Source organism: Hypanus sabinus, chromosome 6 (genome assembly GCF_030144855.1).
Source record: "Hypanus sabinus isolate sHypSab1 chromosome 6, sHypSab1.hap1, whole genome shotgun sequence".
NCBI classification, from domain to species: domain Eukaryota; kingdom Metazoa; phylum Chordata; class Chondrichthyes; order Myliobatiformes; family Dasyatidae; genus Hypanus; species Hypanus sabinus.
Genome location: NC_082711.1, coordinates 178,028,337 through 178,045,893, shown reverse-complemented (window position 1 = coordinate 178,045,893; position 17,557 = coordinate 178,028,337). Strand labels below are relative to the sequence as shown.

General features: G+C 51.4%; 1 protein-coding gene across 4 annotated transcripts in view; it reads left to right on the top strand.

Moving 5' to 3' along the window:
* LOC132396156 (bridge-like lipid transfer protein family member 2) overlaps positions 1-17,557 on the top strand; it is a 110,074-nt gene that overhangs the window by 89,275 nt on the left and 3,242 nt on the right. For 3 of the 4 annotated variants that reach the window (XM_059973691.1, XM_059973690.1, XM_059973689.1), the window contains exons 33-38: positions 458-544; positions 2,962-3,072; positions 4,293-4,431; positions 5,092-5,225; positions 6,129-6,230; positions 17,358-17,492. In XM_059973691.1, the coding sequence (XP_059829674.1) occupies positions 458-544; positions 2,962-3,072; positions 4,293-4,431; positions 5,092-5,225; positions 6,129-6,230; positions 17,358-17,492 (708 nt within the window). Of the gene's footprint in view, positions 1-457; positions 545-2,961; positions 3,073-4,292; positions 4,432-5,091; positions 5,230-6,128; positions 6,231-17,357; positions 17,493-17,557 lie in introns of those variants that run through there. The other variant, XR_009512882.1, reaches the window with a different exon arrangement.

Genomic DNA, 17,557 nt, shown 5'->3' with positions numbered 1-17,557 from the left:
CCTCTTGTAATTTTATTTCCAGTGGATTCCAGTTAGTTGGGCCTTCGATTGATCAGGGCAGCTGCTTATTTTGGACAACTCTTAAATAACAAAATTAGCCAGAGTTCTCCATTTATTTGGGACACTGTGCTACTTAATTAGGACAGGAGACAGTTGCTGAACAGTTTCTAACTAACCTCAGCCACATCCATTTGTATGGCCATTAGACATGGCACCATACTTTGGCTAATTGGGGCAACTGCTTAATTGAGCCAAAATGTCGTGGTCCCAATGTGCCCCAGTTGACCAGAATCCACTGTACTTTTATCTCGTCATCCATCAGCTTTCAACACAACAGGGAAAACAAGCCTATCTGATCTTTCCCAATAACTAACACCCTCTGAAGCAGGAATCCCCAGGCTTGTGTCAGCCCAGGTATCACAGACAGTAATTGAATGCTGCTTCTTGCTGCCAACAGGTGAATAAATCGGACGACACTGCAGAGCATCTGCTGGAACTGGGCTCCTTCACAATGAATAACCAGCTGCCAAACTCCTTGTATAAGGTAAGCACAACTGTACACCACCAGAACTCATATTTCCTTAAAACTTGAGAGGCTATTCAGCCCATTGTGTCACTGTTGACCCTCAGGGCAATCTCTTCAATCCCACTTCCTTCACTGTCTCCTGATTAAAGGGACAGGGACTCATTTTAACAAGTTAGGACAGTAACCCCAGAGGAGTGGCAGGTGGTCGGCTCAGCCCTATCTCAGCTAGGCCCAAGAGCAAGCTCACCAGCAGCTCCTTTGAATGAACCGCCCCCTTCCATACTGGGTGGCCGTATATCAGGACTGCAGGATTGAATTGTAACCAAGATCTGAGGAGCAGCTCCTTTAGGACAGGTGGATGGAGTGTCAGTAAGCCTGTTTAAAAACCTGTTGCACAGTATTGCCCTATGCAAAACCCTGCATCCCAGGTCCCCAATGTATAGGGGAAGGACCCCTGCATAAAGAGATTTCCTCTGGGGTTCTCCGCTCCCACTGGATGGTAAGACAGACCTTCCTGGTGAGTCTGGTCAGCAGACCAAGGTGAGGTGGTAGAAGGCCTGTCTCGGCGACATGTGAAATGGCACAGCGGCCATTGCCACAAGGCGGCTTATGCTTATGTTGGACCCTCTCTCATGAGAAATCTCGGGCCTTGGGTCTTACGAGCATTTCTGGCTGAGCAGGAGTTAGCACGGCTAGAATCCTTCCAGCTCCTGGGTCTCCCTGACCCCCACCACGACAGGACTCGTCCTGTCGCAACACCCTGACTGGATGCGTCTAAACTTCAAACTTGCGATTAGTACTGCAGAGCGGCACGGCTGACGTTCACCGATGGGAGCAACGTGCCCTCCTGCAGAAAATGCCCCCAGCAAAGGAAGTGTGTCGCCAGCACATGCCCTCTCAGAGGGTGCTTGGTATGCAGGTATCTCCTCTGCAGGGGCCTAAGGCAGAAAGCCACCAGCTGGGTACGTATGCACACTGGTGACTGACTGCACTCCGTAATTGGAAGACTTAGGACAGCAGCAGAGACCGAGTTCCTCCTATTGCCCGAGGAGAAATCCAGTAGCCTCCTCTGGGTCAATAGACAATAGACAATAGGTGCAGAAGTAGACAATTCGGCCCCTCGAGTCTGCACCGCCATTCTGAGATCATGGCTGATCATTCACTATCAATACCCAGTCCCTGCCTTGTCCCCATATCCTTTGATTCCCCTATCCATCAGATATCTATCTAGCTCCTTCTTGAAAGCATCCAGAGAATTGGCCTCCACCGTCTTCCGAGGCAGTGCATTCCACACCTCCACAACTCTCTGGAGAAGAAGTTTTTCCTCAACTGTTTTAAATAACTGACCTCTTATTCTCAATCCATGCCCTCTGGTACTGGACTCTCCCAACATCTGGAACGTATTTCCTGCCTCAATCCTATCAAATCCTTTAATTTGAGACAAAAATATTGGCTGAGACCTAAGTGACCAGCTGGTACCAGATCATTGAGACTACAAACTAATTCATAACCAGCACCCTTTCCTGGCTCGAAGTTGCCCAAAGTCGGCCCAACCAGCATCCCAGCTGTTCAAAGACTTTTGTCGCTAGCCAGGCATCCTCAATGGAGCTCAGATAGAGGAGGATTGTGGTGTTCCACACAAAGAGTCTTAATTCCTCTGGCAGGAAGTCAACCCAGCACACATTTTACAGTTCACTCTTGCAGAGGCTGCAGCTCAGATGATCTGCTGGCAGTCTCACATCCTCCAAGTCAACAAGGTCAGTGACCATGAGGAGGATGTCATCAGTGTAAACTGAAAGGAAGACCTCCATGTCCAGTTCATGTAGAACCATCAATGTCTTACGGAGAAGGCACAGGAATGGCTTCACACAAACAGAGTACAACTGCTCTGACATTGGGCTCTGCTGACATATACCCCTCCCCCTCTGGCCCCACCACTTCCAAAGCACGAGGGTTCTGTCAAGGACGAGTTCACATTTATAAGGCACTCTGCAGCTGTGTGCAACAGTCAAACAATGGGCCACATTTCGTGGCCTGACCCCAAACGAGTGCAACCCCTCTGCAACCCCAACCTCCATTAGCTCCATCAAGGACACCTTCAACAGGCGATTCCTCAGAAAGGCAGCATCCATCCTGAGGGACCTTCACCTCCTCCTCATTGTTGTCCTCAGGAGATAGAACACACACCTGAGAAAGCCTGAAGGCACATATTCAATGTTTCAGGAACAGCTTCTCCTCCTCAGCCATCAGGTTTCCAAATAGACAATGAATGTATAAACACTACCGCACTATTTTCCCTCTTGCTGCACTCATATAAGTATGTTTTATGTATTTCTGTGTATTGCCCTGTATTACTGCTGCAAAGCAGCAGATGTCACAGTATATGTCAGTGATGATAAATTTAATTCTGATTCTGATGTCTGGGCTTTATCCAGGTGGTGTTACGGCCCCAGAATCCCTCGCAGTCTGCTCGCCAGCTCGCTCTCAGAATCTTCAGCAAGGTCCGGCCTCCCGTTGGGGGTATCTCAGTGAAGGAACACTTTGAGGTAAGCTTCACGCCAAACACAGTTACCAGCTTTATTGAGTCACTTTATCTAGGCATCTCAGTATTCAGTAAATTTCAGTTATGGAAAGCACCCTAACTGTTCAGCTTCTCCTGACATCTGTAATCTCTCAGTTTTGACATTATTCATGTAAATTTCCGCTATTTCTTTCAGCATCTCAGCATCCTTTCTATAGCATGTTGGCCAAACTGTTCAGGTTTGTGTTGTGTCAATAGTTTTATTGGCTTTGCCTTCTTGTTCTCAAGATCTCTCCGCTTCAGTTCCTTCCCACACTGCAGAGTTAACCTGAAAGGAGGGTGTACTTTTCATGGTATGTTTGGATAACCTGAGTCAACAGAAGTCTCAGTATGGACAAGACCAGGGAGATGATTGTGGACTTTAGGACACTGCAGGCTGATCACTCTTCACTGTACATACATGGTTCCTCCAAGCAGAGAATTAGGAATAACAAGTTTCTGCAGTTGCACAGAATGGTTGATATCACTTGGTCCCTCAACACCACCACTTTGGTCAAGAAAACACTACCTTATCTCCCCTTCCCCACCAAGATTGAGGCAAGTGAGGTTACCTTCCTCCCCCACACTTCAAATTCCAACAGATTTTTTACAGGAGATCCTTGAGGGTGTCCTGACCAGCTGGTACGGAAATTGCAAGGCATCCGACTGTAAGACCCTACAAAGGATTGTGAAACTGAAAGGATTATTGGAGTCTCTCTCCCATCCATCAGATATTTATCAGGAGCACTGTGCACACAGGGCCCTTAGCATTGCTAATGACCCACCCTCCCCAATCTGTCCATCAATCTCTTTGGCCCCCTACCATCATTCAGAGGTACCATAGCATTAGGATAACAACTGTTAGGATGGGAAACAGCTACTTCCTCCAGGTTGTAAGACTACTGAACTCCCTGGCGCCACTCAGGACTCATCACTATGAAGCAGCAGTAGCACTACACTGTTACCTTTTAACTTGCATTGTAAATGCACCTTATTTGTTAATTTATTTGTGGTGGTATTACTTTTGTGCTGTGTATAAGTTATGTGTACTGTGCTTTGCACCTTGGTCCAGAGGAATGTTTGGTGCTGTACGTGTACAGTTTTTGAACTTGGGATGTGGGGGATGGAGGAGAAGGTAACTTTTGCCCATGGTTGGGGCACTGACTTCCCAACTTTCACCCACCCACCCCCAAACCCCATCTCCAGGTGAATGTCGTTCCATTGACCATTCAGCTGACCTACCAGTTCTTCAGGAGGATGATGGGCTTCTTCTTTCCGGGACGGAATGTAGAAGAGGAGGATACGGGAACAGACGAAGAGGACAAGTCCAAGCTGGTGACCACAGGTGGAAGCAGCTTTTTCTCTGGCTGTTGTGATGGAAAATAACTGGTTCTTTGAGTCTCAACAGTAGAGGCCTGGACACACACAGTTTTAATAATAAGGAGTTTATTTACAAGGGGAAGTCAGGTCAACACAAGCAACTACAATACACAGGAAGCGGTGTGGGGACAGGGTATGGTTACACAAAGAACAAGGGAAAAGCACAACAACAGCTATCCCCCTTGACCTTGGATAGCTGCGGCTCCCTTACCAGGACAAACGATAGACCTTCCCAAACATAAATCAATGCACTTACCTCCAATGAGGTGGTCTGTAAGAGAGGGCGAGCCAAGGGCAAGTCTCACCTTTTATAGCATGGGGCTGGGTGAGATAATCCAATTAATGTGACCAATAATTTAGGAGTGCATTGATTAGTGGGGAGGGACCAAATGTTGATTGGCATGTGGTGTGTCCTCCGACCAGCCAGTGGCAGTGCGTCTGTCACGTGGCCGGTATCTCTGGATACACTGGTGTGGGCTGTGATCGGTCTGTGAGAGGGGTGAGGGCTTTAATCTCACTCTTGAGAGATGTGGGGGGGTGGGAGGGCATGTGTGGTGGGGAATTTGGTCACATTATAGAGCAGTGCCACCATTCTCACACACAGCCAACTGGTCTTCTCCTACAGGCATCCCGGTGGGTGTAAAGTCCCGGCAGCTCATCACCCCTGATGACACAGTCAGCCTAGGGTCAGCGAAAGGAGTCTCAGCGGGACTAAACAGGGGTTCAGGGGTCAGGAGATCCTTCCGGAAGCCCCCAGAGGTAGGTGGGTTGCAGCTGAAAAGTAGTGAGAGCATGCGTTTGTCCATCTCTCTGCACCCCCATGCCCCTCCCTCCCTAGGCGTGCTGATCCCTGGTCAACACTCTCGTTTTGTCTGTCAGTTAGGGAGCTGCTTTCTCCTGTCTTGATTTTAAGCCATTACTGGACCTCCCAGTTTCCACCACTCCCTTTATCCATCTTCATGCCCCTTCGGCCACTTGGCCTCCAAGCTCTCTCTGCCTCAAAATTCTCAGCCATCCTGATGTCAATTGGCTCCAACCCTGGCAGCTGTGTGGTCAGCTCCCAGAGCTTCCCACAGCAATCCTTCCCCCACCACTCCAACACCTCAAATTCTGTCCAGGCAGCCTCCCCATGAACCTCGGTTTATCCAACTTCTGCTAATTTCTACCCCATCTCCTCTCTTTCTCCATTTCCATTTCTAGTTCCCCTCTACCGTTTCTGTTCTCTTCACCTGCCCATCACTTACTTCTGGTGCCCCCGCTTCCCTTTCTTCCATGGTCCACTCTCCTCTCCTATCAGATTCCTCCTTCTTCAGCCTTTTGCCCTTTCCGCCTTTCACCTTCCAGCTTCTTATCTCATCCTCCATCCCCATCCACACCTTCCCCCTCACTTGGTCTCACCTGTCACCTGCCAGCTTGTACTGCTCCCACTTCCCCACTCTCTTACTATGGCCTCTTTCCCCTTCCTTTCCAGTCCTGATGAAGGGTCTCAGCCCGAAACATCGACTGTTTATTCTTTTCCATAGATGCTGCCTGACCTGTTGAGTTCCTCCAGCATCTTGTGTGTGTTGCTGTTAGATAGGCGAAGGTGTATTCCTCTGGGTGGTCATTTCTAGTGCCAGAGACTTGTATCACAGTGCAAGCTCCCTGTCCCGTTGCTTTCAGCATCCAGTGGATGACATCGACAAGATGAAGGAGAGGGCGGCAATGAACAACTCTTTTATCTACGTGAAGATTCCACAGGTCCCGCTGTGCGTCAGCTATAAGGTGAGAGTGTACTTCACACCCTGCAGCTAGTCTAACTGCTTAGTTCCAACATCGTAGACACTATCCTCTGCTTATCCCTGTCCTGAGAGTGTGCGATGGGACGGTGTGGAGGGAGATTCACTCTGTGTCTGACCCCGGGAGTGTGCGATGGGACGGTGTGGAGGGAGTTTCACTCTGTGTCTGACCATGGGAGTGTGTGATGGGACGGTGTGGAGGGAGTTTCACTCTGTGTCTGACCCCGGGAGTGTGCGATGGGACGGTGTGGAGGGAGATTCACTCTGTGTCTGACCCCGGGAGTGTGTGATGGGACGGTGTGGAGGGAGATTCACTCTGTGTCTGACCCTGGGAGTGTGTGATGGGACGGTGTGGAGGGAGATTCACTCTGTCTGACTCTGGGAGTGTGTGATGGGACGGTGTGGAGGGAGATTCACTCTGTGTCTGACCCCAGGAGTGTGTGATGGGACGGTGTGGAGGGAGATTCACTCTGTGTCTGACCCCGGGAGTGTGGGATGGGACGGTGTGGAGGGAGATTCACTCTGTGTCTGACCCCAGGACTGTGCGATGGGATGGTGTGGAGGGAGTTTCACTCGGTGTCTGACCCTGGGACTGTGTGATGGGACGGTGTGGAGGGAGATTCACTCTGTGTCTGACCCCGGGAGTGTGTGATGGGACGGTGTGGAGGGAGTTTCACTCTGTGTCTGACCCCAGGAAGGTGTGATGGGACGGTGTGGAGGGAGTTTCACTCTGTGCCTGACCCCGGGAGTGTGTGATGGGACGGTGTGGAGGGAGTTTCACTCTGTGTCTGACCCCGGGAGTGTGTGATGGGACGGTGTGGAGGGAGTTTCACTCTGTGTCTGACCCCAGGAAGGTGTGATGGGACGGTGTGGAGGGAGTTTCACTCTGTGTCTGACCCCGGGAGTGTGTGATGGGACGGTGTGGAGGGAGTTTCACTCTGTGTCTGACCCCGGGAGTGTGTGATGGGACGGTGTGGAGGGAGTTTCACTCTGTGTCTGACCCCAGGAAGGTGTGATGGGACGGTGTGGAGGGAGTTTCACTCTGTGTCTGACCCCGGGAGTGTGTGATGGGACAGTGTGGAGAGAGTTCACTCTGTGTCTGACCCCGGGAGTGTGTGATGGGACGGTGTGGAGGGAGATTCACTCTGTGTCTGACCCCGGGAGTGTGTGATGGGACGGTGTGGAGGGAGTTTCACTCTGTGTCTGACCCCGGGAGTGTGTGATGGGACAGTGTGGAGGGAGTTCACTCTGTGTCTGACCCCGGGAGTGTGTGATGGGACGGTGTGGAGGGAGATTCACTCTGTGTCTGACCCCGGGAGTGTGTGATGGGACGGTGTGGAGGGAGTTCACTCTGTGTCTGACCCTGGGAGTGTGTGATGGGACGGTGTGGAGGGAGATTCACTCTGTGTCTGACCCCGGGAGTGTGTGATAGGACGGTGTGGAGAGAGCTTCATTCTGTGTCTGACCCTGGGACTGTGTGATGGGACGGTATTGAGGGAGTTTCACTCTGTGTCTGACCCCAGGACTGTGCGATGGGACGGTGTGGAGGGAGTTTCACTCGGTGTCTGACCCTGGGACTGTGTGATGGGACGGTATGGAGCGAGTTTCACTCTGTGTCTGACCCCAGGAGTGTGTGATGGGACGGTGTGGAGGGAGTTTCACTCTGTGTCTGACCCCAGGAGGGTGTGATGGGACGGTGTGGAGGGAGATTCACTCTGTGTCTGACCCCGGGAGTGTGTGATGGGACGGTGTGGAGGGAGTTTCACTCTGTGTCTGACCCCGGGAGTGTGTGATGGGACGGTGTGGAGGGAGTTCACTCTGTGTCTGACCCTGGGAGTGTGTGATGGGACGGTGTGGAGGGAGATTCACTCTGTGTCTGACCCCGGGAGTGTGTGATGGGACCGTGAGGAGTGAGTTTCACTCTGTGTCTGACCCCGGGAGTGTGTGATGGGACGGGAGGGAGATTCACTCTGTGTCTGACCTTGGGAGTGTGTGATGGGACGGTGTGGAGGAAGTTTCACTCTGTGTCTGACCCCGGGAGTGTGTGATGGGACGGTGTGGAGGGAGATTCACTCTGTCTGACTCTGGGAGTGTGTGATGGGACGGTGTGGAGGGAGTTTCACTCTGTGTCTGACCCCGGGAGTGTGTGATGGGACAGTGTGGAGGGAGTTCCTCTCTGTGTCTGACCCCGGGAGTGTGTGATGGGACAGTGTGGAGGGAGTTTCACTCTGTGTCTGACCCCGGGAGTGTGTGATGGGACAGTATGGAGGGAGTTTCACTCTGTGTCTGACCCCGGGAGTGTGTGATGGGACGGTGTGGAGGGAGTTTCACTCTGTGTCTGACCCCAGGAGGGTGTGATGTGACGGTGTGGAGGGAGTTTCACTCCGTGTCTGACCCCGGGAGTGTGTGATGGGACGGTGAGGAGTGAGTTTCACTCTGTGTCTGACCCCGGGAGTGTGTGATGGGACGGGAGGGAGATTCACTCTGTGTCTGACCTTGGGAGTGTGTGATGGGACGGTGTGGAGGGAGTTTCACTCTCTGTCTGACCCCGGGAGTGTGTGATGGGACGGTGTGGAGGGAGATTCACTCTGTCTGACTCTGGGAGTGTGTGATGGGATGGTGTGGAGGGAGTTCCTCTCTGTGTCTGACCCCGGGAGTGTGTGATGGGACAGTGTGGAGGGAGTTTCACTCTGTGTCTGACCCCGGGAGTGTGTGATGGGACGGTGTGGAGGGAGTTTCACTCTGTGTCTGACCCCTGGAGTGTGTGCTGGGACGGTGTGGAGGGAGATTCACTCTGTGTCTGACCCCAGGAGTGTGTGATGGGACGGTGTGGAGGGAGTTTCACTCTGTGTCTGACCCCTGGAGTGTGTGCTGGGACGGTGTGGAGGGAGATTCACTCTGTGTCTGACCCCAGGAGTGTGTGATGGGACAGTGTGGAGGGAGATTCACTCTGTGTCTGTCCCAGGGAGTGTATGATGGGACAATGTGGAGGGAGTTTCACTCTGTGTCTGACCCCGGGAGTGTGTGATGGGACTGTGTGGAGGGAGTTTCACTCTGTGTCTGACCCCGGGAGTGTGTGATAGGACGGTGTGGAGGGAGATTCACTCTGTGTCTGACCCAGTTTTTTAACAAAATTCAAAATATCTTTATTACAAGATCACTGCTACAATATATACAAACCAGTGACTAACAGAATTACTACACTACAAATAGACAATACACGTTAAACTAAAATGTTTCCATCTCTGTCAATGATGGCAATAACACCCTGCGGAGCCCAATGGTCTTTGAGCGCCTCTATGGTTGCCATGGACAGCACGTGTTCCTTCTCAATATTTACCTTGGCACAAACATTGACTGGCAGTCTGCCAGTCAGATCCCTCTGCCACCCATTTCTAAGACCCACGGAGCAAGTTGACAGGACATCCTCATTCCTCCATGCACCTCTCCTTACTGGATGACTGTGTATAAATAAGGTGGGGCTAAATTGTAACCAGAAGGCGAGAAGCAGCCCACGCAAATACGCAAAAAGGGGCTACCGCCTCATGCACTCCATGTGCGTATACTACACAGTCTCCTCCAACCAGCAGAAGTGACATGTGACTGGGAGATCCGTGTACAAATTAAAGAACTTATTGCAGGGCACTGCTCTATGCAGCAGCCTCTACCCTAGATCCCCCAGGTACATGGGAAGAAATCCCTCATAAAAGGTCTTCCATTGGGGTCCCCCTCCCCTCCAGGTGGAAAGACCTTACCACCATGGCATGTCGGGACGGTGGACAAGGGCAAGGAAGTGGAGGGTGTGGAGCAGCAGACCATACGGATACCTCCTACTTGTACCCTGAATAGGATTGTGGGTATCAAGGAAAGAGAGCTCAAGTTATGTGGACTCAGCTCTCGGATAAGATTGCGGGGCCTGGGCCCAACAAGCAGCTCAGCCTGAGTTGGTCCACACACCTGAGCCCCACCAACATCTGTTGAGGTGGGGCAAGGGTCAGCCAGGATTCCGCCCTCTGCCAGGGGAGGGGATTCCCGGCCTGAGGCAACCATGTTCCTGACTCTCAGTAGGTCTTGATAGAAGCCGGGCAGACTCCACAAAGCAGTCCGGCTGATGCCCGCGGTGGTAGCCACATATCTTCATGAAGACAGCAGCCACTCTGGAGAAAGAATGTTGCCAACACATGCCACCTGGGAGGTTGCTCAGCATACAGGAATCTCTGCAGAGTCCTGAGGCAGAGAGCCATCAGTCGCGTACGTACACAGACCAGTGATTGGCCGCCCTCTCCCACTGGGAGATTCAAGACCGGCTGCAAAGACCCAGTGTGTCCTGTTACCCCAAAAGAAGTCCACTAGTTTCCTCTGCATTCTCATGACAAGTTGTCATTACATGGTGCCAAGTTGACTATCTGGTACCACAACATGGAGGCCTCCAGCTGGTTTATGACCACCACTCTGCTTTGATAGGAATGCAACCTGAAAAGGCCTGACCAGTGCTCCAGCCGGGCCATGAATTTCATCTCCAGGTCCATCCAGTTCACCAGCCAGGTCTCTCCAGAAGGACTCAGGTAGACTCCCAGATAGAGGAGATGTCTGCTCCACTCAAAAGCTCTCATCTCTGGCAGTGAGTCCACCTGCCACTGACTCACTAAAAGTCCAGAACATTTCACCCAGTTGATCCTAGCGGTGGATACTACCAAGAAAACGTCTTCCTCTGCAGGTCACTGGGATCTGTCACCATGAGGAGGACGTCGTCAGCGTAAGCTGAGAGGAGGTGCAGAACCAGACCCGTCAACTTTCACCAAAAAAGGCTCAGGAATGGTTCAACAGAGGTCACATACAATTGGCTGGGCATGGGGCACCCCTAATGTACTCCTCTTCTGAAGGGAATGGGTGCTGTCATTGATCCATTGATCTTAACAAGGCACTCTGTGGCAGAGTATAGGAGCTGAACTTGGGCTACAAAGTGTTGTCCAAGGCCAAATGCCAGTAGAGTGCCCACCAGGAAACTGTGATCACCCAGTCAAGAGAGAGAAATGCTGCCAGGGACCCAGTCTCTCCTGGAGCAGGTGGATCAGGGTGAAGATCTTGTTGCCTGTGCACAAGAGGGAGACCGGATGCCAGTTCTTTAGCAGGCAGAGGTACCACAGTAGGACCACATTTTTGGGCAGTAGGACCACAACATCTGTCTGCCATGAGAGGGGCATTTCCCTGGTGGCTAGGCTCTCCCCTAGGACAAAGCTATAGTCATCCCCCAGGACATCCCAGAAAGCCTGATAAAACTGTACACTCAGTCCATCTAAACCAGGGGACTTACCCCTCCAGAGTTGCTGAAGGGGAGTAGACAGCTCCTCCCGAGTCAGGGGAGCATTCACCGCACTGTGTCCTCAAGGCTGACCTTAGGCAAATCTTTCCAGACCTCATTGCACTCCTCTGCGTTTGATGGATCTGGTGAGAATAAGGATTGATAGAATGAGCAAACTTCTTTATTGATTTCATCAGGGTCCGTGACGGAGGAGCCATCAGCAGCCAGTAACTGCTGTAACTAGTTGATTTTGGGCTCCCCGTCACTTCTCCAGCGAGTAGGTGAGCCACGGTCCAAATCCTGCAGCATTTGGATCCATGACCTCATGTACGCACCTTGGGACTGATGGAGCTGCAGATTCCTTAGTGCATCCGTCTTCTCGTGATAATCCTGCCCAGCAGTCGGACCAAGACAGGACTCTCAAACCGTTCAATCTCAGAGCCCTGCCTCTTTGTCGACCCCCTAGTGTATTCCCAACATAAAGACCGAAGGAGTGAGGCAGTTCCCACTCTGATGTCCCTCACCAGGTCATCTAAGAAGGATTTCAGCTGTCGCCTGTCATTCCTGACACAGCATTCCTCTTCCCCTTTCCCTTCCGTCTGAGGATGACACACAGGGACTTAACCAGCCTCGGCAAGCTAGATCAGCGCAGCGCGGCTGGCTTCGGCCAATGCTCTGCACCCTCAGAGGTGACAATTACGCTCTGATTTCCTCCACGGATATTAACAGGGATTTCTCAGGAGGGGTGAGGATAGAGATAGCTAGATAGATAGATACTTTATTCATTGTCTCGCTATCCAAGGAGTCTCCCTCCACCCCCTCACTACAAGTAGATCCCCCATCTTCCTCCCCATGTTTTCGAACTTGTGACCCACAGTGCACAGCGGGTAGCTCACTCATATCTGCCTGCTCCACTATTGCGTCAACCGTATCCACTGATATGACAATGGAGGGATAATCCCCAGGAACTCCCTGTGAGCCATTAGTTGATGGGGTTGGCATGCTGAATACATCATCCTCCCCAGGAGATAGGTACGAGGTGGACCCCAACAACTCCGATCCTAGGAGTCCACCGGCAGCCTGATGCTGAGAGTGAGAGAGCTTGGTCTCCTCCCTGCCTACATTATTTGATACAGTTGACCCAGGGGGGCACTAACTACTGAGTCCTGGGTGGAGGGCTCCAGGGCTAACACCACCTTTCTGCACAAACACTCCAGCTCCCACAGGACTGGAGGCCACATCTGGGGATTCAGGTTTAGAACCAACCTCCACCCGGATTCCCATCTCTTCCGGGGACTCCCCTGCATTTACATTCCCTGCCGTCTAGGGGGAAGATCACCTTCTCTTCAAGCCAGAGGAACACACAGGTACAGGATTCATCAATGCAGCAGCACACACTGTTTCCATCGCCTTTGCCACCTACGCACTTCCCCGAAGTTCCCGCTCCACTTCAGGGCAAGTGGGTGTGAGCTCTGCATTCTCGGGGACCGACTTCTTAGGGTGTTTGGATTTCTTATTTGCTTTCTTGCCTCACGCTGGCTCCACCCTGTCCCCTGCCGGAACCTCCTTGCACGCAGCCTCAAGATCTCCCACCCGAACCACAGGTGCAGAAACAGAGATGGGTAGGGGCAGAGGCAGGCACAGGAATAGGAACAGGAGCTGGGGCACTGGTGCCAGAAGTGAACTCCCTTAGGTTTCGGGTGTTGGGATAGTCCCTCCTCCTCAGAGCTCCAGTATCTACCCCTTTGTGCTGGACAGTAAACCAGCCCTCAGTGTCATCCTCCTGTGCCAGCAGCATGAACACCTGGCGCTGGAAAGAAATTATGTTGCAGAGGGTGCGTCTCTTAAATTTCTGTCTTATGGCAGTTATCCCTGACTTTACTTGTCCCAAGCGGTCTAGATGGGCAAACAGGACCTCGTTGGGGATGAAAGGCTTGACGTGACCAAGGACAGTTCGTTGCATGGGAGCTGTCACCAGCTCCATCTGTAAAAAGATATCTTCCACCATGATCCTCCTACTGAGAGCCCGGTGCGCTAACTCATCGTTCCCCAGATAAAATACTGCCTTCCTGAACTCTTTCTTGGAGGCCAAAATTCCGCCTTTCTCAACCAAGTCCTCCATGGCCTCTGCACATTGTTCCAGAGTGATTCCGTGATGCAAAATACATTGCACACTGCGTTCATTTTCCACTGGCTGAAACAGGGCATTGTCCAAGGCCGGAGAGGCAGCCGCCTTTGCATAACTCCCCAGAAGCCTGCAACTCCTTGGAGACAAGTCCGGCATGCTGGCACTACGTTCGAATCAAGAAATATACAGTGGTGCCGGTTATAAAGTCCTGGAACAAATAGGGTAACAGGATGGAAAAGTTTGCATTTGACAGTACCTTGCTGGCTCGGTGCCAGAAATCTCAACACCAGGAAAGGCTCCATCAGTCCTGAAGAACTCCCAGGCCATGAGAGGTCGAGACATCTCAAAAGATGCTCTGTCCCCTACACCGAATGAGAATCACGATGACAAAGGAGGGGGGCTGTTGTCCTGGTGTTAGTGAGGGAACAATGCTGTTTGCCTACCTGTTTTCGGAGCAAAACGGCTTCCTGGCCAGTTGCCAGTGGCTGCAGCTAAGAGCTTCGCAGTTAGCAGCCACCACAAATCCAGTCCAAACTGACAGAAAAACTCCGAATGAAGCCTGCACACTAAACAGCCACTCACTTAGATGTCAAACTCACCTCCAAAGTGTCTCACAAACTTAATGCAACAGTTTTTCCTCGATTTCTCCCAGCTCATTCAGAACAGCTCCATACTGTGTCTGACCCTGGGAGTGTGATGAGATGATGTGGAGGGAGATTCACTCTGTGTCTGACCCCGGGAGTGTGTGATGAGATGATGTGGAGGGAGCCTCACTCTGTGTCTGACCCTGGGAGTGTGTGATGGGACGGTGTGGAGGGAGATTCACTCTGTGTCTGACCCCGGGAGTGTGTGAGGGACGGTGTGGAGGGAGTTCCACTCTGTGTCTGACCCCGGGAGTGTGTGATGGGACAGTGTGGAGGGAGATTCACTCTGTGTCTGACCCCGGGAGTGTGTGATGGGATTGTGTGGAGGGAGTTTCACTCTGTGTATGACCCCAGGAGTGTGTGATGGGACTGTGTGGAGGGAGATTCACTCTGTGTCTGACCCTGGGAGTGTGTGATGGGACGGTGTGGAGGGAGATTCACTCTGTGTCTGACCCCGGGAGCGTGTGATGGGACGGTGTGGAGGGAGATTCACTCTGTGTCTGACCCCGGGAGTGTGTGATGGGACGGTGTGGAGGGAGATTCACTCTGTGTCTGACCCTGGGAGTGTGTGATGGGACGGTGTGGAGGGAGCTCCACTCTGTCTGACCCCGGGAGTGTGTGATGGGACGGTGTGGAGGGAGATTCACTCTGTGTCTGACCCCGGGAGTGTGTGATGGGACGGTGTGGAGGGAGCCTCACTCTGTGTCTGACCCTGGGAGTGTGTGATGGGACGGTGTGGAGGGAGATTCACTCTGTATCTGACCCTTGGAGTGTGTGTTAGGATGGCGTGGAGGGAGCTTCTCTCTCTCTCTCTCTCTCTGATCCCGGTTGTTTTGATGGGGTTTGGTTTCTGGTGTAAATCATGAAATGATTTTCAATGTTCACATTCTTATTGGTTTATGTTGCGATTTGATTCCAAGGGTCAGTGGTGTAGATTCTGGTCATTTAGCCCAACACATTGGTCTTATGCTCCCATTCTAGCCTCAGCTGGCTTCAATATTCATCTAAATCTGTGATCAAGGCCCTGTGCCCCCTCTCCTGACACCCTTTTCCATTGGTGCATCAGAGCAGAATATGGCCATGGCTGATTATTATTGGTCTCAACCCCATTCTTCTGCCCGGTCCCCATAAGCTTTGATACCCTGACTAATCAAGAAGCTATCAACCTCTATTTTAAATATACCCAGTGATTTGGCCTCCACAGCCGTCTGTGGCTACGAATTCCATAGGTTCACCATCGTCTCGCTAAAGAAATTCCTCCTTATCATGGTGCCCTCTGATCCTAGACTCACCCCAATATAGGAAACATCCTCTTCACATCCACTCTGTCTACGCCTTTCAATATTCGATAGGTTTCAGTTTAGTTGCTGTATTAAGTTCTGGTGGGACAGACAGACAGACATACTTTATTGATCCCGAGGGAAATTGGGTTTCGTTACAGCCATACCAACCAAGAATAGTGAAGAATATATAGCAATATAAACCATAAATAATTAAATAATAATAAGTTAATCATGCAAAGTGGATATAAGCCCAGGACCAGCCTATTGACTCAGGGTGTCTGACACTCCGAGGGAGGAGTTGTAAAGTTTGATGGCCACAGGTAGGAATGACTTCCTATGACGCTCAGTGTTAAATCTCAGTGGAATGAGTCTCTGGCTGAATGTACTCCTGTGCCTAACCAGTACATTATGGAGTGGATGGGAGTCATTGTCCAAGATGACATGCAACTTGGACAGCATCCTCTTTTCAGACACCACCGTCAGTGAGTCCAGTTCCACCCCCACAACATCACCGGCCTTACGAATGAGTTTCATTCTGTTGGTGTCTGTTACCCTCAGCCTGCTGCCCCAGCATACAACAGCAAACATGATAACACTGGCCATCACAGACTCGTAGAACATCCTCAGCGTCGTCCGGCAGATGTTAAAGGACCCAAGTCTCCTCAGGAAATAGAGACAGCTCTGACCCTTCTTGTAGACAGCCTCAGTGTTCTTTGACCAGTCCAGTTTATTGTCCATTCGTATCCCCAGGTATTTGTAATCCTCCACTGTGACCACACTGACCCCTTGGATGGAAACAGGGGTCACCGGTGCCTTAGCCCTCCTCAGGTCCACCACCAGCTCCTTAGTCTTTTTTACATTAAGCTGCAGATGATTCTGCTCACACCATGTGACAAAGTTTCCCACCGTAGCCCTGTACTCAGCCTCATCTCCCTTGCTGATGCACCCAACTATGGCAGAGTCATCAGAAAATTTCTGAAGATGGCAAGACTCTGTGTTGTAGTTGAAGTCTGAGGTGTAGATAGCGAAGAGAAAGAGAGACAAGACAGTCCCCTGTGGAGCCCCACAGGGGCTGACCACTCTGTCTGTCTTTATGCTGGAGAGAATGCAAAGATTTAGCAGCTGGTTGGGAGTAATAGGGAGAGAGGCTGAGCAAGTGGGTACTTTCTTCATTAGAGAAAAGGATGTTGAGGTGTGACCTTAGAGGTGTACAAAATCAAACTGGATATTGATAGATTCTGGAAGCGTGGGGGTGATGTAGATTTTGGGTCGTGGACTGGGGTCAGCTGGGTTATTCTGCTGATGATACTCAATTGCTACCCAATAGTGAATCCACTTTTTTTCCCAGGTAAGTTTACGTGTTGCAAGTGAGAGGGGAGTCCTGTTGAAGGGTCTCAGCTCAAAATGTCAACTGTTGACTCCTCTCCATAGATGCCGCCTGACCTGGTGAATTCTTCAGCATCTTGTGTGTTGCTGAAGTGCTCATGGTATTGCTGGGTTTTACTGGCTTTTATCCTCCAGTTTCCATAATGCTGGTATGTTCCGTGGGTAAAAGAAAATGTAATTCCTGATAGCTATTCCCAAACATCCTGAACTGTTCCTCACAGTTTGGAGACATGGGCTCACTGGAACCTGCCACTGTTCCGGGATCTCACTGTCAGTGGACCTTTGGTTGCGATGGATTTGCAGTCCCGCGAGCTCCCACCGTTGTGTGTGTCTGGATGGAGGTGTTTCCTGACCTGAACCTGTATTTCAGGGTGAGAAGAATATTGAGGACTGGAAGGACTTCAGCCTGGTCTTGCCCTGCTTGGAGTATCACAATAACACCTGGACCTGGCTTGATTTTGCCATGGCCGTCAAGAGGGACAGTCGCAAGGCTCTGCTTGCCCAGGTAGGGCTCTGAGGTCTCGCTGCGCACAGGGTGGGTGGGACTGATTCAGTGTCCATACTCGCAAC